Genomic DNA, 23,406 nt, shown 5'->3' on the forward strand with positions numbered 1-23,406 from the left:
AACCAGCCCATGGTTGACATGTGTCCGAAGTCAAAACGACACAACTGATGGGACGTTTCAAATTTTCGTCATCTCAGTTGTAACGTATGAAGGAAGGAACCTGGGAACACCTACCGTTTCTCATCGTTTTGGAAAACCTAATATCTGAGAAACGAGGGGACTATCTGTATATGGGTAAAATCGGGGCAAATGAGCACCCCGATTTCCCGGTGGGGCAAACGAAGCAAGCACATAATTATATGGAATTGGAATCGAAGCTAGTAACCTCTCGTACTAAGGCCCGAACGAAGCGCTTACCACCGAAGCCATCGAGACAACACTCTCCGGATCCGGTTCGATCTCCAAGACCTCGGAAAGGATTATCAAACGGTTGCACATGACTAATGAAGGACCACGATATCCGTGTCCAACCGGATATCACGGAGTGGATATCGGCCCGTATCGGCAGCAGATCAGTGATTAACGAAAAAGAAGATTTTTACCTTTCTTAGAATTGTATGAGGGATGAAACCCTCCTACTATATAAAGGGGTGACTTTTATTCAATGAGAGCACGGTAACACGTATATCAAGGCAATATAAACTTGTTTTCTCTGCTTCTAAGTTATTCAAAAGTTCTTATTTTGCTCATAGATCTTCACATATAATTTGGTTCCGAATCGAGGGCAGAATAATTGTTAAGCTTAGGCCCGAGCCCGGAGTCAATATCACAACTTGTTTGGTTATTTATTTTATCTTTAATTCGCTTATCTAACGTTATTGATCACTTGTATTAAATTAATCCATATATCCTTAAAACTGCATATAAATTCAATTGTTATTCATTTTTAAGGGTACACACAAAGTTCAATCATCTTTAAAAGGTTAAGTGGCTTGCTATTAATATAATCCAGTTATAGAATTTGAAATTGATTACATATAGAACTAACTATGTAGATAGCGAAATTTTGGTTAACTTCGATAAATTAGGCTCTTCCAAATAAGTGATGTTATAACCGTGAACCGATTTCAAGCTTTAAAGTGAATGCAAATTTTATTAAATAATTAATGATCTAGAGCAAAAGGTTTGGAATCTATGTTATTAAAGACCTAGAATGTTAATTTTCCTATTACCATTGTGACTAAATAGCACTTATCCAATTAAATCTCATGTGGCACTTTGTTAATCATGGTTCCTTGGTTAATCACTAGAGTTTCCTAATTACTTGCGATTCTATCTCAATTAGAGTATATTTTTTCAAACCAATTAAGGCAAATATCATAACCAATCACTTCAGTGTTGAGTTTTGTTATTTTGACTGGATTGGTTATTGTTCTTTAATTTGCTTAAAACCTTGTTTGCCAAGCCAAAAGTTACCTAAAACAACTTAAAATCAAAGTATTGAACTAAACTTTTCTTTTTTATTTTTTAGACGCGCGCCAGTATAGTACATCAAAATAAATTCTATTATATTGTTCTTTTCACGAGGTAAGGATAATATTTGTATATGTTCTACCTTCTTTAGACTTTACTTGTGTGATTACACTGAGTATATTATTATATATTGTTCCTTTGTACTATTTCTTCCTATATCGCAAGACTTTTTACTTCTTCGTATCAAATATGCTTTTAAGCACTCATCAGTTATCATAAAAAAATGTCAATGATCAAGCAAAATTATAAGAAATAATCATCTGTAATTAATTTTGATGTAAAAACAACTTGTAAATCGATCCATTTACACCCCTCTAATTTTTCTTACATTTAACTTCTCTTGTTTCTTTTAATCCTTTTCTTTCTAGCCTATCTTTCTTCTCCTTTTCATTTTGCCCCGTTTATGTGATCACTAAAGGATGCTTTTGACCAGAAACTCTAACTGTATCATATAATTTGAAGCGACTTCAACTTTGAATTAAAGGCTTTTAATTTCTTTTTCTGCTATAACAGGGTTAGAGTGGATTCCAAAAATTTCACAACCCAAACAAATGTCGATTGAGTTAAATCTTAAACATTACCTGCTAATTTAATTTATATGTTAAAAAATTTATTGTCCCACTTTATATAATACTATTTTCAATTAGAATATTATAAAAAGGTTGATATTATTCTAGTAACAATATTATCTAGCTTGTACAATATTTGATGATTCAAATTCATCTAGTTATTCAAATTATATATCATTTACTTTAATAATATCTTCTTTCAACTAACATGATGTACACCTTAAATTGTGTATCTTTTAATTTTGATCGCATGATAAATATCGAGAGGTCTTAAATTCAAGCTCAATAACAACAACAATAATAATAACAAACCCAATATAATCTCATAAGTGGGGTCTGGAAAAGGTAGTGTGTACGTAGACCTTACCCCAACCTTATAAAGGTAGAGAGATTATTTCCGATAGACCCTCGACCCAAGGAACAATGAAAATAAAGCAACAAATGATAATAACAACATATAATAGGATAACAGAAGTGAATGACACAATATGTAATAATAAAGAACCAAGAATAAGAAAATACAAGAATAGTACTAGTACTACTAGTAAGCCTACTCCTAACTCACGACTACCGGTCAATATTCAACTTTAATCCTTGACCTCCACACTTTCCTACTCTAGGTCATGTCCTCGGTAAGCTGAAGCAATGACATGTCCTTCCTAATCACTTATCCTCAATACTTATTTGGCATATCCCTATCATTCCTAAGACCCACCATGACCAACCTCTTACACCTCCTAACTGGTGCATCTATGTCTCTTCTTTTCACATGTTCGAACAATCTCAGCCTTGATTTCCGCAACTTGTCTTCCACAGAGACCACTCCCACCTTGTCCCTAATAATTTCATTCCTAATCTTGTGTTTCCTAGTATGTCCACACATCCATCTCAACATTCTCATTTCAGCTACTTTCATCTTCTGGACATGAGACTCCTTGACGAGCCAACACTCAGTCCCATATAACATAATTGGTCTAACCACCACTCTGTAGAACTTGCCCTTAAGTCTAGATATCATATTCTTATCATACAAAACCCTCAAAACGAGACTCTATTTCATCCACCTCGTTCTAATACAATGAGTAACATCCTTATCAATCTTCCCGTTGTCTTGGATTATAGACCCAAGATACATGAAACTATCTCTTTGGGGGAGGAATTGAATATCAATCTTCACTTCACTTCTGCTTCATGTATTCCATCACTGAACTTGCACTCCAAGTACTCTATTTTCGACTAACTCAACTTATTTCAGCGTGTGTCTCCAAACTTCTAACCTAGCGTTAACTCCGTCTCGCGTCTTGTCAATCAGTACTATATTATCAGCAAATAGCATACACTATGGCACCTCTCCTTGTATAACCAGCACATCCAATGCTAAGGCAAATAAAGATGGGATAAGAGTCAATCCGATGCAACCCCATCTCTATTGAAAAATATTTCGAGTTTCCTCTCGCAATCCTCACCCGAGTCTTAGCTCCCTCGTACATGTCCTTAATCACCTTAATGTATGTTATCGGGACATCGTTAACCTCCAAACATCTCCATAAGACCTCAATCGGGATTTTATCAAATGTTTTCTTTAGGTGAATGAACACGCAAGTCCTTTTTCCTCTCCATATACTACTCCACCAATCTCCATACAAGGTGAATGACTTCTATAGTTGACCATCCCGATATAAATCTGCACTGATTCTCAGAAATAGATATACTTCTCCTTACCCTCCTCACCACCACTCTCTCCCAAACTTTCATACTCATGAAACTCTACTGCCAATCTTCAGGCATTTTTTTCATCCTGAAAATGAAATTAAGCAAACTAGTAAGCCACTCCAAGCCTGCCCGATCCGCTTTCTTTCAAAATTCCACTGTAATCTCGTCAGACACAATCGCCTTACCCTTGCTCATCTTCGGTATTGCACCCTCAAACTCCTCGCTCTTAATACGCCTACAAAATCCAAACTCTCTCTGACTCTTTGAGTTCTCCAACTCACCCAGCACGATGTTCCTGTCTCATTCATTTTTAAGAGTTTATGGAAGTACTTCTGCCATCTACACCTGATACATGCTTCTTCCACCATTACCTTACCATCTTCGTCTTTGATACACCTTACTTGGCTCAGGTCCCGAGCCTTCCTCTCCTTAATCTTGGCTAACTTGTACATTTTCCTGTCACCTCCTTTGTCCCCAAAATCCTCATATAATCGTTCAAATGCTGCAGTCTTAGTCGCTATGACTGTTAATTTCGCCTCCTGCCTTCTTATAACAATCAAATTCAAGCTCAAAAGCAAATATGGACACAAAAATAAGATGAAATAGGTGCACTAGTACCTAATTCGTGAAGATTGATGCTTTATTAGAAGATAATTTAGTAAAGAAAAATAAAGAATAGAAATTATTCAGTGACTATTTGAATTGCTTCCTGTAGTGTTATATAGATTATGTTGTAGCCTATATTGCATTAATAAACAAGATATTAGTCGAATTAGAGCAATAATATCTCTAATTTGCTCAAACAAGTTATATCACAATTTGACATGATTAATATTTTTTTATTAAAGCAATGGTATCTCTTATTTGCTCGATAAATTAAATTATAATTTAAGATGATTAATAGTATTCTTTAATAATGTCCGTATAATTTTTAATAAAGAGGTATGGAATTCAAGTTTGAAAGACAAAATTGGACAGATTTTTGAAAGCCAAGAATAACCCTAAAAATCTTTTTAGAGAGGGAGCAAGCATTTGGGGCCCGTTTGGCTATTCAAATTTGATGCCATTAGCCTACGCAGCCCCCCTTTATTCTCTCCTCTTTCACCATCTCTGTTGTGGTCTCCTCATGACCACGTTCACCTATGACTCAACCCAACAACAACACTCCTCCATTTTCTAACTCATCCCACAATATCTTAATGAACTCTTCTCACTGTTATCATCCTCAGTTTCACCGCTCGAAATGTTAAAGACCCTTAAACCCAGGCGTTTTTCTCATCTGGGCCGTCTTCAATTTTCTTCAATACCCGAAATTAGTGAACAATTTGATTCCTTACATACAGGAGAGAAAAAGAAATTCTCTTTCATTATTTCAAAGGTTTCTGAAATTTTGTCTAATCCGCGAATGCAATGGAAGACAAGCAGAGAGCTTGAATCCTTGAGCTCCAAATTAAGACCCCGCCACGTGGCAAAACTCGTTGAGATCCATGAAAATACTGAGGTAGTTTTGCAGTTTTTTTATTGGGTTTCTAAGAGGCATTTTTACAAACACAATATGAGTTGTTATGTTTCGATGTTAAATAGGCTTGTTTTTGATAAGAAATTTGCTCCTGCTGATCATGTGAGGATTTTAATGATCAAATTTTGTAGGAATGAGGAGGAAATGAAATGGGTTATTGAGTATTTAAGTGAACTTAGCAGAAAAGGTCTTGGGTTCAGTTTGTATAGCTTTAATACTTTGTTGATTCAGTTGGGTAAGTTTGGCTTGGTTGAGGAAGCTAAGAGTGCTTATCAAGAAATCATGAGTAATGGAATCGAGCCAAGTTTATTGACTTTTAACACTATGATAAATATATTGTGCAAGAAAGGGAGAGTTCAGGAGGCCATGTTGATAATGAGTCATATTTATCAGCGTGAGCTGAGTCCTGATGTATTTACATATACATCTTTGGTTCTTGGGCATTGTAGGAACAAGGATTTGGATGCAGCATTTATGGTGTTTGATAGGATGGTTCAGGACGGAATAGATCCGAATGCAGCAACTTATACCACTCTTATAAATGGACTCTGCACGGAGGGAAGAGTCGATGAGGCTTTGGGAATGCTTGAGGAGATGATTGTGAAAGGCATTGAACCCACTGTGTATACATACACAGTTCCAGTTAGTTCCTTGTGTGCAGTCGGACGGGAGAAGGAGGCTGTTGATCTTGTTGTGAGCATGAGAAAGAGGGGGTGTGAACCGAATGTCCAGACATATACAGCTCTAATTAGCGGGCTGTCTCAGTCTGGCCACCTTGAAGTAGCGATTGGATTGTACCACAACATGTTGAGAAAAGGCTTGCTCCCAACTATGATTACTTTCAATGTATTGATAAATGAGTTATGTGGAGCAAGAAAAGTTGGCAATGCTTTTAGAATTTTTCGTTGGATGGAAGCACATGGATACGTACCTAACACTATAACTTGCAATGCACTTATCCATGGATTATGCTTGATTGGGGATATTGAAAGGGCAATGGTTCTACTCACTGAAATGCTAAAGGTGGGTCCGGCTCCTACAGTGATTACTTATAATACCCTCATTAATGGCTACCTTCAACGGGGCTTTCTCGACAATGCTGTGAGACTGCTGGATTTGATGAAGAACAATGGATGTAAACCTGATGAATGGACTTATGCAGAACTTGTTTCTGGTTTCTGCAAGAGGGGCAAGCTTGACTCGGCTTCAGCTCTCTTCCAGGAAATGATAAAGCATGGTTTAAGTCCAAACCAGGTCAATTATACAGCTTTAATCGATGGTCTCTCCAAGGAAGGGAAAGTGGACGATGCACTCGCATTACTTAAAAGGATGGAGGAGAGTGGTTGCAGTCCGGGCATTGAAACATACAATGCTATTATAAATGGTTTGTCCAAACAAAATAGGCTCTTGGAAGCAGAGAGACTTTGCAATAAGATTGCAGAAAGTGGACTGCTCCCAAATGTCATCACCTACTCAACTTTGATTGATGGGCTTTGTAGGAATGGTGGGACTCATCTTGCATTTAAAATTTTCCATGATATGCAGAGAAGAAATTGCACACCGAACCTGTATACATACAGTTCGCTTATCTACGGTTTATGTCTTGAAGGCCAGGCTGATAGTGCAGAGAGCTTACTCAGAGAAATGGAGAAAAAAGGGTTAACTCCTGATTATGTGACATATACTTCACTAATTGATGGTTTTGTAGCATTGAGTAGACTAGATCATGCGTTTTTACTTCTTCGCCAGATGGTTGATAAGGGTTGTGAACCAAATTATAGAACCTATGGTGTCTTGTTGAAAGGATTGCAACAGGAGTGTCAGTTGATTTCAGGGGAGGTCGCAATCCAGCATGAAACAGTGTATAGTAGCACAGGTAGCAAGAAGGATGTTAGTTTTGAACTGTTATGTACTCTCTTAGATAGAATGTCTGAAATTGGTTGTGAGCCAAATACAGGCACATACTGTACTTTAGTTCTTGGCCTTTCTAGAGAAGGAAAAACTGCTGAGGCAGACCAGTTGATAAAACATATGAGAGAGAAAGGCTTCAGTCCTACTAGTGCAGTAAATTGCTCTCTTATAGTTTCTTACTGCAAGAATCTGAAAATGGACGCCGCTATGGAAATATTTGATTCATTGATTCTACAAGGTTTTCGGCCTCCTTTGTCAATTTATCAATCACTCATTTGTGCTCTCTGTAGAAAAAGCCGACTAAAAGAAGTTGAAGTGTTATTTGAAAACATGCTTGGGAAACAGTGGAACAGTGATGAGATTGTTTGGACCATCCTGATTGATGGTTTACTCAAGGAGAGAGAATCTGAATTGTGCATGAAGCTTCTTCATGTCATGGAATCCAAGAGCTGCACTATTAGTTTCCAGACATATGTTATCTTGGCAAGAGAATTGTCCAAACTAGATGGTTAAATGATGCAAGTCAAATGAATTTTTTGAGGTGCAACTGATCTGCAGCTCCACAAATCAGAAATAAGTGAGTTTATTTTTCATATAATAATAGCCTCTCATGTATGGTTGCTTCAACTACTTTCTCTGAAGCTCGTTTGAAGAGGAAGCTAAGCAGAAAAAAATCTTCTGTTTCAGAAGCTGCTCGGCAAATGCAAGTAAGCTGAGTTTTGGCTGAGCTTCATGTTGAAGGAGCTGACCTTTGCAGGTCAAATGCAGAAGGTGCGTGAGATTGCCTTTTAAAACTTCGTTTTCTCTTGCCTAAGCTTGCTTACTATAGTAAAATTAAAATAAACACAGTGGCTTTTGGGGGATTAGTTGAAGCAGTACATTCTATTGGTTCCTTTTTTTTTTTAAATCATTAATTGTTGACATTTTTAAGTATCTAGATTAATATACACTTTCTTGCCATCTGTGATTATACAGCATTTATATGCCAGTTACAGCATAATAATCAGTTATAATAGCTATGTTAAGGTCCAGGGAATTTATTTTTTTGTAAGTTTTCAATTATGGAACTACTTCTCCCTTGTTTTTTAAAACCCTTTATATTTGATGTGTCTCATACTTTCGCTGTGAACTTTATCAGTAGCAGTGAATCTCAAAAGACCTCATTCCCTTTTATTCCAAGAATCAGCCTGTTTAGTATCGAACTAATCATTTAGAAGGAACGCGGCAATATTTTATGAGGAAGGAAGTTTCAGTTTCTGTGATTATTCTCGTTTCTAGATCGAATGTTAAATCTCAGAAATCTATGCCCCTAGTGACTTCTGGAGGTAGTGGAGAAAAATGTGTCGAGTAGTATTTTTTTCTTTTGATAAGGTAAGATATAAAAGAACAAATGTGTCAAGCAGTACAAGGTTTTTTTTTTTTTGGGAAATGGAGCAGTATAAGGCTTTCTTGTTCAGTATCAAATCAATTTCACTGCAGATTACGTAGAAGTTGAACGCTCTCGAATGTTTAGTTGCAAGTATTTTAAACCCCGATGAGATAGGCTGCAATTCTTGAAGTCACAGCTGAAATGTGATAACTACGTATATACTAGACAGCTCCATAAAGCTCCTTCAAAATGTAGTCGCAAACACCTGAATTTAACTTTCTGTTGCGGTATGAGAATCTTCAAAGATACCAAGTTTTTCTTGTGTATGTCATGTGAACCCTAATCCACATGATTATCATCCCTGGAGAGTGTCTCAACTGAGATGCTTTTTCAGAGAATCGCGATTCCCATTTATCGATTTGGGGCTGTGAGGAAGTCTAAGCTGTGGTGTATCTTCGCTAGATTGAAGTCTGAAGAGTTCATTTTGGACATTTGATTGAGTGGACAACCTTAGATGATAGGGATTGCTAGATCAACATTGATCTTTTTCCTGTTAATATACATTTAATGATGTGTTGAACCACAGGTAAATTTACTCCACTACTTGAGCTACTATGCAAGGAGAAAATTTCACTGAGTCAGAAATCCTGGAAGTGAGAAGGACAGAGCAAAGGATTTTCACAGTAAAAGTCCCTCTCTCACAGATTACTGAGAAGGGCGGAACAGGCACTTTCTGTAGTCTTCAGTATAGCACTAAGGGGTCGTTTGGTACATGGGATAAGAATAATAATCCCAGGATAAAATATGGGATTAACTTTATCTCATATTTGGTTCGGGGTATTAACTAATCCCGGGGTAACTTTTACACTAAAATGGTGGGATTAGTTATCCCACGTAGAAGGCAGGATAACTAATTCCATGGGATATCCCACCCCATGGGATATTCTACCATTGTACCAAACGACCCCTAAGAGTGCAAATAAAACTTTAAGTCTTTGTTTGGTTGGCAGCTAGGGGGGGCATCTTTGCTACAGAAAATCTGGGGAAGAGAAAGATCATTCATCAGTTGGTGTTATATGTGTATGAGGTAAGAGAAAGATTTAATCCACTTATTGTTGCACTGACAGTTTCTACAGCTGTCGATACAATTCGGAACCTGTTTGATACAAAATAGGTAATATTAAATATTGGCAACTGTTAAAGCCTTTTTTTTAAGTTGAGCAGTTAGAAGGAAGATGGAACGACTGAGTTACCCGGTACTTATGCTAGTAGGAGGTGGTAGGTACCCTTTGGAATAGTCGAGGTATGTGCAAACTAGCTCCGATACCACCGTCATCCAAAATAAAGGAAGAGAAGGAAAGGGCTTCGACTCCACAATTTGGAGCCTGTTTGGTATTGAACTGGTAATGTAAGCAACTGAAAGGTTTGTTTATTAGTTGGGCAACTAGAAAGAAGAGAATGAAAAGAGCTTAGGAAGTTGCTTATTAACACTCATGACATTTGGAGAGAAAGGAATCAGAGGTCACTTCTCTTATTTTGTGAAAAACTGGAGTACCTTTGGGGTCCCTATTTATTATAGATGATCGGGTACTCCTCATAGGAAGTCTTATTTTCTCCAGATACCTACTTTTCTGTACCAATTTTATATGGGAGTTTTACTTTTACTTCAATAAAAACTTGATTTATCTATAATTTCTGGATCTCCACAAGAAAATTAGCTTTAATTAACAAAATTATGTCCTTTTCTCTATTAATTAGCCTAGAAAGATTATGTTTCACTCATTAATCATTATAATAACAATACTATCGTATTGACAGCAACTACAGTAGTAACAGGAAGGAATAATCATCAACCTACTTATATTATCCATGAATTGACTTGAGAACTCAAAATTAAGAACCTCTAATTTAGTGCAAAGGAGCCGTAGCGGTAAAAGGAGGAAAAAAGGAGGGAAGCATGAGAATTATTTAATCTGAATAATGAAGCCTTTCCTCTCTTCTTCTGTGATGTTTTTTGCTCTAGTATATCTTGTTGTTTTTCATTTCCATTTCTCTCCTGGTGCTTCAAAGCCCCTCTTGCGTTGCTTTCCTCATAGACATGAATGTTGATGAGAAGAAATTGATTCTACGGTAGTTGGGAATGTAAAGGGGAAGGAGATGTAAGCCATTGGCTTGGGGGAACGATTAAATTCCATTGTACATAGTCTTGCCTGTATATCTATTTCTGTATATGGTTCCCTCCGATTAGAATGGAACCTAGCATGGAGATTAAAGAAAGCAAGTATTAATACAACTAGGTAACTTTTGCTTATCAAAAAAATAAAATAAAAATACAACTAGGTAACTTTCTATAACTTTTCTTAAAGGTGCCTCAGTTCGTACCTGATTGATACAAAAACTTGTAGCGAAGCTTATGGAAATAGGAATAGAAACAAGAGATGTGAAGGTTAAAATTTAAGATAAATGGAGAACATCTAAATGAGTGTTTCAATTTGCACATTCTATTTGTATCTTTGAGGACTAGGCCAGGACCCTTTCTGTCCTCCTCATTCTTCTTTGCTCTGATGTAAAACTTGATATATATATATAAGAAGTAGAAGATCAACAACTCTTCTGTGACCTGACATCTTTTGGTGTTGGGATGGAAATTAATCAGGGTTTAACTTTGTTCTTTGTGTTCTCTTGCAGGATCCATTTCGATAGTTGTCAATTCTCACCTGCTTATGGCATTTTTCATGTCCAGCGAAGTAGGAATCAAGCCTCAAGGCATCGACTAGAGCAGCCATATTGATTCTTTGACACATATACCTCGGTCCAAAGGTTCATTCTTTTTTCTCTTCTTTCTTCTCTAATACTAGATTCATGTAAATTTTAGAGTGTAGTTCCATTTTTTGAATTAACATGGAGGTATAACAGAGCAGTTTGATGTACATAGATCCTGCTTAGCTTCAGAAATCTTTGTTAATTGATGAACATCTACTTTGTGTCATTGTATTTATGATTTCGAGTTGAGCAGGATGCTGTTTGTACTTGTATTGCTTTAGACATAGTTACAGGTAATAAGATATGTACACATAAAAGTTTTTTGGGTTTTATTTTGCTAATGGTGGTGTCTGGATCTGCTTGCGTGCACCTTGAGTATTATCTCATGTCACGTTACATTCAATGTGTTTATTCAACACTTATCAGATGCCAAATATTTGAGATGATATGATGAATACAACTTGTGTGACATAATAAAGTTCTGATGGATAAAAAAAAAACTAAACAAAGTGAAATCCAAAAAAGAAAAAGAAAAAAAAAAGAAAAGGGAAGAAGTTTCTGCAACTTTGTTGACCTACGTGGAATAAGTAACAGAATGCGTCTCTCAAAGAGGTCCAAATCATGCATGCCAAATCTTGTCTTATATTACGAATATACAATGTCGCTACTGAATGAGCGTTTTATGAATTTTATTCTTTAGTATTTGGAGCCATCTCAACTTTCAGTGCCATATCATTTATTCGTTTTACTTAATACTGCTGTATGCATCATACTAGCATCATATGATATGGGTACATTGCTGAATTTTTGTTATCTCCCACCAATACAAGTATTGACTAGGGGCGGAGCTGGTTGTTAGTCGAACACCATTCGCCGGAAAATTATACAGTGTATATATATATATTAAATCCTGAACACCCTTAGCAAAATATCTGACTTCTCCACCAGTATTGGATAACTCTGCCTATGAAAACCAAGGTGGATAGAAAAAAATTACCTAATTTCTACTTTCAATGGTTTTCATCCGATTTCATTGACCATTTTGAAGGGAAGCCTTGGCGTAACTGGTAAAGTTGTTGTCATGTGACCAGGAGGTTATGGGTTCGAGTCGTAAAAACAGCTTCTTGCAGAAATACAGGGTAAAGCTGCGTACAATAGACCCTTGTGGTCCAGCCCTTCCCTAGAACCCTGCACATAATGGAAGCTTAGTGCACCGAACTGTTTTTTTTTAATTGACCATTTAGACCATACTCTTGAATGCTATTTCTGACTAATACAGTGATGTTCCTTTAACAAGCTAATCACAAAGGAAAGACAGGGCAGTTCTTCAACTGCACGTTCATGTTTTCTTTGGGTTTTTCTTTATTTCTGGGAAGTTCTAAATTCTAATACTGTTTGGTTGGATTCTCCCCACATCAGAAAAAAGAAAATGAGAAAGGGAAAGTTCATTCACACCAAAAAAACTCCATAAAGGATAACCACTACAATATTTGTCTTTAGTGTATGGCTTCCTCCTCTGCTATCAAAAACTCCATTACACAGCAACAATAATATACCTATTTCCGAAAAAATGAGGCTGTTATAGAGAGATTTAATTATATAAGCAGACTTTACCTCTACCTTGTGAAAGTAGAGAGACTGTTTCCGATAAATTTTCGCTCTCAGCACAACAAAAAATTTGGATGTCAAAATCATGAGACAAATAATAAAGACACAATGCCTCAACAAAAAATATAGTATAAAAAAATATACAGACGTAACAATACCTAACCCTTTATTCCTTGAAACACAATATTCCAAGTACTACATACATCATATTTGGACATTTCTTCTCACCATTTTCCTCTTCTAAAAAGTCCTCCTGCCTTTTACTCACATCAAAATAGCCTATCTTAACATAATCATTCTAAACATTTCTTTTTGGATTTTCTTCCTTAGTCGCCTGATTCTCGCCTCCTTAATACGTCATTTCTGAAATTTCAATAAACCAACACAAAAAAACTTAGCCATTCTCCTATATATATGCACAAATATAGGCAAAATCAACATAAGTTTTCACATTCTGAAGCTGTTCTTGATCTCTAGACTTTTTTCCCCTATATATCCATTTTGTTTAAAGCAGTCTTTCGATCGATGGAAAGGCCGAATAATGATGCTAATAATATTGCAGGTCCTTCAATTGCATTATTACAAGAAAGATTCAGACAATTGGAAAAAGCAAGAGAACAAAGAGAAGACAAGACACTCAAATTGTTCCCAGAACCTCAGGTGATGAATATTTCAACCAAGATTTGTATTCCTGCACATAAGCAAGGATTACAACATGATCAACTGGTAATTTTTCCATCCGAAAAGGATCATCTTTCACTTGGACTCAGCTTGAATAATAGCAATCGAACAAGTCACAGAGCTACGAAGACGCCAACTTTTTGGTCAGGTTTTAGTTCAAAACGTAAATTTGAAAACTCTGATGTTGATACCTCTCTTCATTTATAAGGCACGCAGTCCGATGCACAAGTCATCTCGCGTTCATGCAAGGTCCGGAAAGTGCTGCATCCCAAAGGGTTGCCTACCCTAATGCAAACATTAGTGGCTTCTTTCACGGCTCGAATTCGTGACCTATAGGTCACAAGGAGACGACTTTACCGTTGCTCAAAGACTTCCCTTTTTCTCTTTTCATTTTATGGGCATATCATAAATTTTTGTCAGATTTTTATTTCATTTTTACTTGTTCGGAGACTGTAAAAAAAATATCATTGTTCAAGCTCTCCTGATCCCTATGTAATCACGTTTCCTTAATTCCTTTTTCAAGAATCTGGGAATTGAATTGTATGTAGTCACACTTCCGATCCCGACTGTATATTTATATAACCAAGATGAAGTAAATCATGGAATTCACATCAAGTTTGATCTTGATGAGAAAAAACAAAAACTACATGATATGGGTACGTTAAAGGGCAAAGATCACTCCCGTGGCTGAAACTGTTTACATCCGGTAGCCACAAAAGTCATAAAATTTATATATTTTTCGTATATAACATACAAAAATGTATATATATACAAAAAATATACAAAAAATTCATATGTTTCGCTATTATTTTAAGAGCAACTATACAATGTTATTTTTTCACGTTGTTGTTAAATATTAGGCCCATTACCAATAATATTTAAAGTAATGGGCTCGAAATGATCACTTGAACAGGATGAGATTGATCGATCTACATAAAAAAGACAGTATCTTGAAATCCTAAGCAAAAGCTCAAATGAATAATTAATACTGTCTAGACTCTTTTCATATGCAAGGAAATGCTTTTATTCACAAAATCCTAGATCATCAGATCAATTATTTCTGAATAAGAAATAAAAGTCATGTTTCTTATCAAAGTTATGAGCAGTGGAAACTCAACATTTTGCCTACTGAGCCATTTGATGCTAAAAAGGTTTTGTCCTGGCCATGAAATGCCAGGAGAAATTAAAAAATAGCTAGATTTACAAGTGGTCATTAAAAAATAACCACGGTTTTAAAAGTAATCAAAATTTAGCCACTTTTCATGTAAAGATAAATCTAAACGAAAACATTGTTCAAAATCCAGAAAATACTCCAGCATAATATACTGGAATTCCAGTATAAATACTTCCAGCATAATATGCTGGAAGTTCATACACAGGTACTCCAATCTCCAGTATGCTAGAACTTTTCGTATTTCAGCAAAATAGTGTCTATTTTTCAATGACTTTGCAAACACTGACTATTTTTTAATGATCAGTCCGAAAACTGGCTAGCCCGTACTATTTTTACTGGAATACCTGAGTAAGCTCCCGAAGAGTTTGAAGAATTAATGGGGTAAGAATAAGATACAGCCCAAAAAAGCTTTTAAAAATAAAAATAAAATCCGAGTCATTATTTTTTATAAATTTTGGCTAGATGCGGTGCATAATCAATGTTTAATCAACATATATACACTTATTATACATTTGCTTACACTGAGTGGGCGTTTGGACAAACAAATTGTGAAATTTTGAGGAAAAAATAAAGTAAAAAAAAAATTCAAGTGAAAATGGTACTTTAAAATTAGAGTCGTGTTTGGACATGAATATAATTCGGAGCTATTTTTTAATTTTTGTGAGTAATTTGAAGTGAATTTTTTGAAAAACAGCTTTTTAAAAATTTTCAAATTTTTGAAAAACTTCAAAATTTAAATTCAAGTAAATTTGAAATTTTATGGCAAAATATTGATTCCGAATAAAAAATATTTAAAAAAAAAAGTAATTTTTTTTTTATATATGGCCAAACGGGCCTTGAGTATATTATACACCATCGATAGCTACAAACTGTTACATCTTGGTGGTTGGATACTGGGCCATCAATATATTTCATTGAGAAACTTTCAGAAATCACTATGTTTTAGTGGTTATTAGCTAGTTGTAGCTATCATTTACTATATTATTTCCTGTAGCTATGTTTTCAGGTTTTTTAGAGTGTATTCGGTGTATTTAAGCTACTGTATTTATGAATACAGTAGCATTTCTAGGCGTGAAATAGGGGATTACAGATAGACAAATTTTTATATTCGACTGTATTCACGGCGTGAACACATGAGATTACAGCTGGACAGATTACTGTATTCGACTGTATTCACGACGTGAAACAGGGGGGATTACACTATTTTTAAACGGAAACTGAATCGATTAGCATAATAGACTCCTAATATAACTCAACAAACTCAATTATAACACACAAATTTTGTATTTTCAGTTATAAAAAAGATTCTCAACCGAAAAACACCTCCAAAACATAGCAATCTTTAGAGAAATTATATAATACATCTGAATGCATAAAATATATTAATTAAAAAAAACATATGAATACATTCATGGCATATAGAGAGACAGTGAATACAATGAAATGCATAGAATACAGCGGGATACATTGAAATAAAATGAAAAAAAAAGACAGTGAATACGATGAAATACATCGAGATATATTGAAATACAATGAAAAAAAGACAATGAATACAATGAAATACATAAAAATACAGCGTGATACATTAAAATATATTAACAGAAAATTCAAGTTGCTCAGCCCCAAATTCCGTCGTCTTTGTTCAAGAACAAACCCTAATTTCCGGCGAATCCGCCGTGGAGCGTCAGAAGTGGAGTGTCGTCGTTGAGCATGATAATCTTTATAGAGCTTCACCTAAACCAGCTAGATTGAGAATTCGAAATCAGAGAAGGATAGATTTGTTGATGCATTGAATTCTGGCCTGATTCATGCGTCTTCGCCGGCGGGAGCTGTTGCGTCGCCGGCTGGAAGCACGGATTTTCTGTTTGATTCCGAGAAGGGAGTGGTAGAAAGAGAGGTAACATATTTTATGGCTTAAGGGTAGGAGGTGACTATAAATAGATATTTGACTATAAAAATCAAAAGATAGTTATGGAATATAATTTTTTAAAATAATATTTATTTAAAATAAATAAGGTATCAACCTTTACCATAGGAGGTAACTAATCCTATTTCATTCGGAAGGCCTTTCAGTGATGGGTCATTGATGGTATCGTTAGAAGCCCGTTGAGCTAAGTGATTGAAAGTTATTAGGACAAGTTATACATTTGGTCGGTCGACCAATAATAATTATATATATATATATATATATATATATATATATGCTAATTTTGTATAAGATATGCATATTATAAACTAATATACAAAGAAAATATTTTTGGGTTATTATTTTTTAGAGTGATTATACATTATAGTTTTCCCAAGTTATTAGGAAAGACAAGTGATGAAACAAAGGCAATGGAAGAGCAAAATGGAATTTACTATTATGATGGGTATACTCTTCAATTCCTTAGCATTCTTAAAGTGGTGTGTAGTTTTGAAAACAAAAGCTGATAATATTTTTGCTTTTTCCTTTTGATTTATGTATTGTTGACAATTACTCTCTCCGGTCTATAATAAATGATTAATTTATTTTTTTATTTTGGTTTAAATGTCCATTTATATAATCAAGAAATATTCAATTTATTTTTTCAAACTTACCCTTATATACGTATCCCTAAAAAGTATTTTACTCCTCAAATGGAATTATGCTGCAATATTTAATTAAGGATAGTTTAGTCACACTAACTATTTTTGTCTAGAATTTAGTATTTATTTAATGGGTGCCCAAAGCAAATTAGTTACTTATTGTGAACCGGAAAGAGTACAACGAAGAAAGAAAATCTTTTGAAACTTGAAATTTTGCACTGCTATAAAAATATGTCGTTAAAGGTAAAATGAAAAACTAAGATAACTCCGATTCATAGTTCAAGCTCACATAGTCTTTGTACGATAATTGAATTTTTAATTTCCCCCACCATCAACTTGTGTTAGAAAAAAAAATCAGTAAGTAATGATTTTAATTATATGCAACTAAGATCTGTTCCTCCTAACCTTTTCCTGTATTATAATTCTTTAAAATTTAGCAGATAAATACAAAAAAAGTTTTAGGTATATCTCCATTAATCATGCTTTCCACAATGTACAATATCTTTTTCTGGTTTTGTTTTTATACTTCAGCCGCCATGCATACTTCTTCCTTAAGTTACTTTAATCCACCTATTAAATTATTATTTCCTAAATTTAGTTACTTTAATGCAAAAATATATGTCAATCATTTCCTGTTACCTTCCATTTGATTTGAACATAAATTGATAAAGTAATAGTGTAAGTAGTACACATACTGATTGGTCTAAATGTTTGCCTCGAAGATCCCACATAATTAAATTTGTCAGAAGTAGTAAAGTTTTAATATAGTCTAATAATTTAGTGCACAACACGTCAGGGACTAAATGATTTAATATAAGCATCGAATAATTCTATGATTCTATCTAACAAGATTTGGCATATAAGAAAAAATTATGCAATTAAATCTATCTACCAAAGTTTATAACTATTTTTGCATTAATCACTCGTTAAATATTACTATTGCTATTTTTTGCGTGTATATTTTTATTTTGTATAAAAATATATATAATCTGGTTGAGTATAGCACTAAGACTAGATTACAGTTTTTGTTGAGGTGAACAGATAATAATTCAAAACTATAGTCATAAGAAATTATGAATGACAAGGATAAACTAGAATATGTTTTTCAAGCTTTTAAAATTAAGAAAATTGTATATAAACCGCCAAAACCTCTTGGTTTCTCGTCGGGAGAAATTCAAAAATAGCCAAATTTACAATTGGTAGTTCAAAAATAGCTCAGTTTCAAAAGTAATCAAAATTTAGACACTTTTCATGTAAAGATAAATCTGAGCGAAAACACTGTTCAAAACCCGAAAAATACGCCAGTATATTATACTGGAGTTCCAACATAAGTATGCTTGAACTCCAGCATATTATACTGGAGTTCCAGGATAAGTATGCTGGAGCTCCAGCATAATATGATGGAGTTCTAGCATAAGTACACTAGAACCCCAACATAATATACTGGAGTTCCAGCAAGTATAATTGTCCAGTATAATATACTGGAGTTTGGAGCACCGATGCTCTAATCTCTAGTATATTATGCTGGAGTCAGCAAAGTATACCGGTCCAGCATAATATGCTGGAGTTCATACACAGGTGCACCGAACTCCAGTATATTATGCTAGACCGGTCTTTGTTGCAGCAAAATAGTGACTATTTTTTATTGACTTCATAAAGCTGCCTATTTTTGAATGACCAGTCCGAAAACTGGCTATACCGTACTATTTTTACTTTCTCATCGTACTTCCAAAAGATTATTTTTAGCCCACGATCGAAATTATTTATATCATGTAGCCACAAAATATATAAAATTTATATATTTTTTGTATATAACATAAAATATATATAAAATAAATAACTTTTGACTATTATTTTGAGAGCGACTATATAATGTCATTCGCTATCGTAATTCCTGAACTTTTGGGGTCAGAAAAGAAAATAATTTTTGAAACATCGCCCACCATTATAACTAGTGTTATACCACGCGCCATACACGGATAAACTTGAAGAATCTTATGAAATTATGATATGATATATCATATTACTTTAATAAATTTTAGTTGCTATTTCATTTTTTAGTACAGTGTGCTAAAATATAACAAAATTTATATAATTAAAGGATACACATTATATGGTAATTAAATAAATTATTTATTTCTTATTTAATTTTTATTAAATTAGCAAGTACTTAGTGCTAAATACTTACTAATATGACTTTTTATTAACTTGTCAATTGGCTTAGTATTTTGTAACTATATTTCTATAATATAACTTGGATATATATATAATCTTACTATGAAAATATTTTTATTATTTTTACTGTTTAAATTCTTTAACTGTCTAAATTTGTCAATATTTTTTTGAGTGTTATTTACTTACATCTTATTTGTATTAATTAATATAAATTATAATATTCTAATGTTATCTTTATCATTCTCTTTTTATACATTCTTTTCTATTGTAATATTTGATTAATTTTCTCATTTTGCATTCTACTTGTAATTAAAAAAAATTAATATCTTTTTTTTTGGTTAAATTATAATTTTGAATTCATCAAAAATATAAGAAAAATAAGTCTTTTATTTTTTTAAAAATATAACAATATTTTTAATAATTATTATTTTGTGTTATATATATATATATATATATATATATATATATATATATATATTATGTATAATATCCTAATATTACTTTTTTCAATTATTTTTCAATTTGGATTTATGAGTTATGTTCTTATATTTAATAACTAAAACTTCCTATATGAAAAAATTAATTAATATATACATTTATGTTATCGCTTGGAATTCTTTCTTTCTTTAATATTCTTCCTTTATGACTCTTTGTTTATTATAATTTCAATTATGAATATATGTATGAATTTTATCATCATAATTCTACTTGTAAGTCTTATATTTCTATATTTTTCTAAAATTTATACTTTTTTGTTCCTTGATTATTCTAATTCGCATTATCAAATTATAACATAAAACTTTTAGTAACTTACCATGTTAATATAATAAAATTTATATAGTTTTATATTATTCATAAAATTTAACTTGACTTTATCTTGTATGACTATTTCTCAAAATTCTCTCGTTGTTCAAACTTATCAATAATATTTTTGAGTATTATTTATTTACTTATTTTTGTCAAATAAATTTAAGATAAAATCATATTATCTCTATTTAAAGTATGGATATAATATTTTACTTGTTCTATTTAGCATTTATCTATAATATGAATATTTTTATATTATTTTTTTAAATGCGTGGTGTTGAATTAGTTCAAAGTTTAAATAAAGAAGTTCGTTTGTTATATATCATAAATCTACTAATAACCGTAATAATTATTATTTTAGTATCACTTTCAATAAGCAATTAAATTAAATTCTCCTTCCTTTATGTATTTAGTATGAAAGTTGACTTTTAAATTTTTTATTAAAATTACTACATAAAAATTTAAATTATTTATTTATATTTATATTTGTTTCTTAGAATCATGTCAATTGTCTATATTTTTTGTTTTAGTTTTATTTATTATAATATTTCAGTTACGCGATCTTATCTATATAGCATGACCATATGAATTATTTCAAAAAACTATTTAATCTCGAAAATCGAATAACTCTTATCTTTTTATATATCTCAATACTAAAATTTTGTATCTATATATTTTTTTCTCCTTTTTTTGTTTTCTTGTACATATTATTAAGTTAACCATAATTTAGAATTGTTGATATCTTCCGTACTCTCATTATGACAATGACTTTGGTTTTTCTTTTTCTTGTAAAAAATAAATTTTCATCTACTTTTATTCTTGTGTTGTTTTATTCTATAGCTCATATTAGTGTTTAAACTTATAAATAATATTTTTTTAATATTATTTATTTATTTATTATCTTTATTTTATTTTTTATATTACTCAAAGTATAATTTTTCTCACACTATCTCCACCCCACTTTCTATATTATTTTATTACTATAAAATTTGATATTATTATTTCATCTAATATCTATCTATAATTAAAAGCAGAAGACAAAAGCACCTCATGAAGCCAAATGGCAGAACAATAGAATGACACATGGCATAATTAGTTATTGGTTAATATTTTTAATTTAAATATATCTAAAAAATGAAAATAATTAAAAAAACTACCATATATATGTATATATATATATATATATATTTGGTTATATATATATATATATATATATGTATATATATATATAATTGGTTATATATATATATATTAATTGGTTACTTTAATTTAATTAATAAATATAGATTTCTTATCTATATCTATATTAATAATTAACTATAATAAAAAAATAAAAAAAATATATAAAAAAATAACTACCCATTCAAATTGGGTGGGAGTAGTTTCAAGTTGGAATTTTTAAATTATTTTAAAATCAAAAAGCAAAAAAAAAAAAATAAAGCCATAAAAAACAGAAAAAAAAAACATAAGAAAAACTACCCATTCAAATCGGGGAATAGTTTCAAGTTGGAGTTTTAAAATCTATCTATAATTAAAAGCAAAAGACAAAAGCACCTCATGAAGCCAAATAACAGAACAATAGAATGACACATGGCATAATTAGTTATTAAATTAGTTATTGGTTATTCTTTTTAATTTAAATATATCTAAAAAATGAAAATAATTAAAAAAACTACCATATATATATGTATATATGTATATATATAATTGGTTATATATATATTAATTGGTTACTTTAATTGAATTAATAAATATAGATTTCTTATCTATATCTATATTAATAATTAACTATAATAAAAAAAATAAAAAAAATATATAAAAAATAACTACCCATTCAAATTGGGAGGGAGTAGTTTCAAGTTGGAATTTTTAAATTATTTTAAAATCAAAAAGCAAAAAAAAAATAAAGCCATAAAAAACGAAAAAAAACAGAAGAAAAACTACCCATTCAAATCGGGGAATAGTTTCAAGTTGGAGTTTTAAAATAATTAAAATAAAAAAAGATATCTTATAATTAACTATAATAAAAAAACGAAAATATAAATATATAAGAAAATAACTACCCATTCAAATTGGTAGTTATTTTTAATTAATAATTAGTTATTGGTTATTATTTTTGAATTTAAATATATATAAAAAACGAAAATAAAAAAAATACAAAACTACCATATATATATATATATATATATATATATATATTGGTTACTTTAATTGAATTAATAAATATAGATATCTTATAATTAACTATAATAAAAAAATCAAAATATAAATATATGTAAAAATAACTACTCATTCAAATTGGGTGGGATTAGTTTAAAGTTGGAGTTTTTAAATTATTTTAAAATAAAAAAACAAAAAAATAGAAGAAAAACAACTCATTCAAATCATGGAGTAGTTTCAAGTTGGTGTTTTAAAATAATTTTAAAATAAAAATAGATATCTTATAATTAACTATAATAAAAAAATGAAAATATAAATATCTATCTATAATTAAAAGCAGAAGACAAAAGCACCTCATGAAGCCAAATGGCAGAACAATAGAATGACGCATGGCATAATTAGTTATTAAATTAGTTATTGGTTATTCTTTTTAATTTAAATATATCTAAAAAATAAAAATAATTAAAAAAACTACCATATATATATATATATATATATATATATATATATATATATATTAATTGGTTACTTTAATTTAATTAATAAATATAGATTTCTTATCTATATCTATATTAATATCTATCTATAATTAAAAGCAGAAGACAAAAGCACATCATGAAGCCAAATGGCAGAACAATAGAATGACACATGACATAATTAGTTATTGGTTATTCTTTTTAATTTAAATATATCTAAAAAATGAAAATAATTAAAAAAACTACCATATATATGTATATATATAATTGGTTATATATATATATTAATTGGTTACTTTAATTTAATTAATAAATATAGATTTCTTATCTATATCTATATTAATAATTAACTATAATAAAAAAATATAAAAAAATATATAAATAAATAACTGCCCATTCAAATTGGGTGGGAGTAGTTTCAAGTTGGAATTTTAAAATTATTTTAAAATCAAAAAACAAAAACAAAATAAAGCCATAAAAAACGAAAAAAAAAACAGAAG

The 23,406-nt window shown here is 31.7% G+C and overlaps 1 protein-coding gene across 6 annotated transcripts; it reads left to right on the forward strand.

Annotated features, from left to right (window-relative positions):
* The first annotated feature begins 4,742 nt into the window (after positions 1-4,742).
* Positions 4,743-14,084, forward strand: LOC104218329 (pentatricopeptide repeat-containing protein At5g65560-like). Of its 6 annotated transcripts, none has more exons than XM_009768790.2 (4): positions 4,743-7,702; positions 7,813-7,896; positions 11,183-11,314; positions 13,428-14,084. In XM_009768790.2, exon 1 carries the CDS (start codon positions 4,939-4,941, stop codon positions 7,636-7,638), a length of 2,700 nt encoding a protein of 899 aa, XP_009767092.1. In that variant the 5' UTR covers positions 4,743-4,938; the 3' UTR covers positions 7,639-7,702; positions 7,813-7,896; positions 11,183-11,314; positions 13,428-14,084. The 6 variants fall into 6 exon arrangements, with proteins under 6 accessions (XP_009767092.1, XP_009767093.1, XP_009767090.1 ...); XM_009768791.2 differs by lacking the exon at positions 13,428-14,084 and adding an exon at positions 9,081-9,581 and having other exon boundaries at positions 11,183-11,598; XM_009768793.2 differs by lacking the exon at positions 13,428-14,084 and having other exon boundaries at positions 5,053-5,196; positions 5,346-7,702; positions 11,183-11,598.
* The last annotated feature ends 9,322 nt before the right edge of the window (positions 14,085-23,406 follow it).

This window comes from Nicotiana sylvestris, chromosome 7, assembly GCF_000393655.2.
Source record: "Nicotiana sylvestris chromosome 7, ASM39365v2, whole genome shotgun sequence".
In the NCBI taxonomy this organism is placed as follows: domain Eukaryota; kingdom Viridiplantae; phylum Streptophyta; class Magnoliopsida; order Solanales; family Solanaceae; genus Nicotiana; species Nicotiana sylvestris.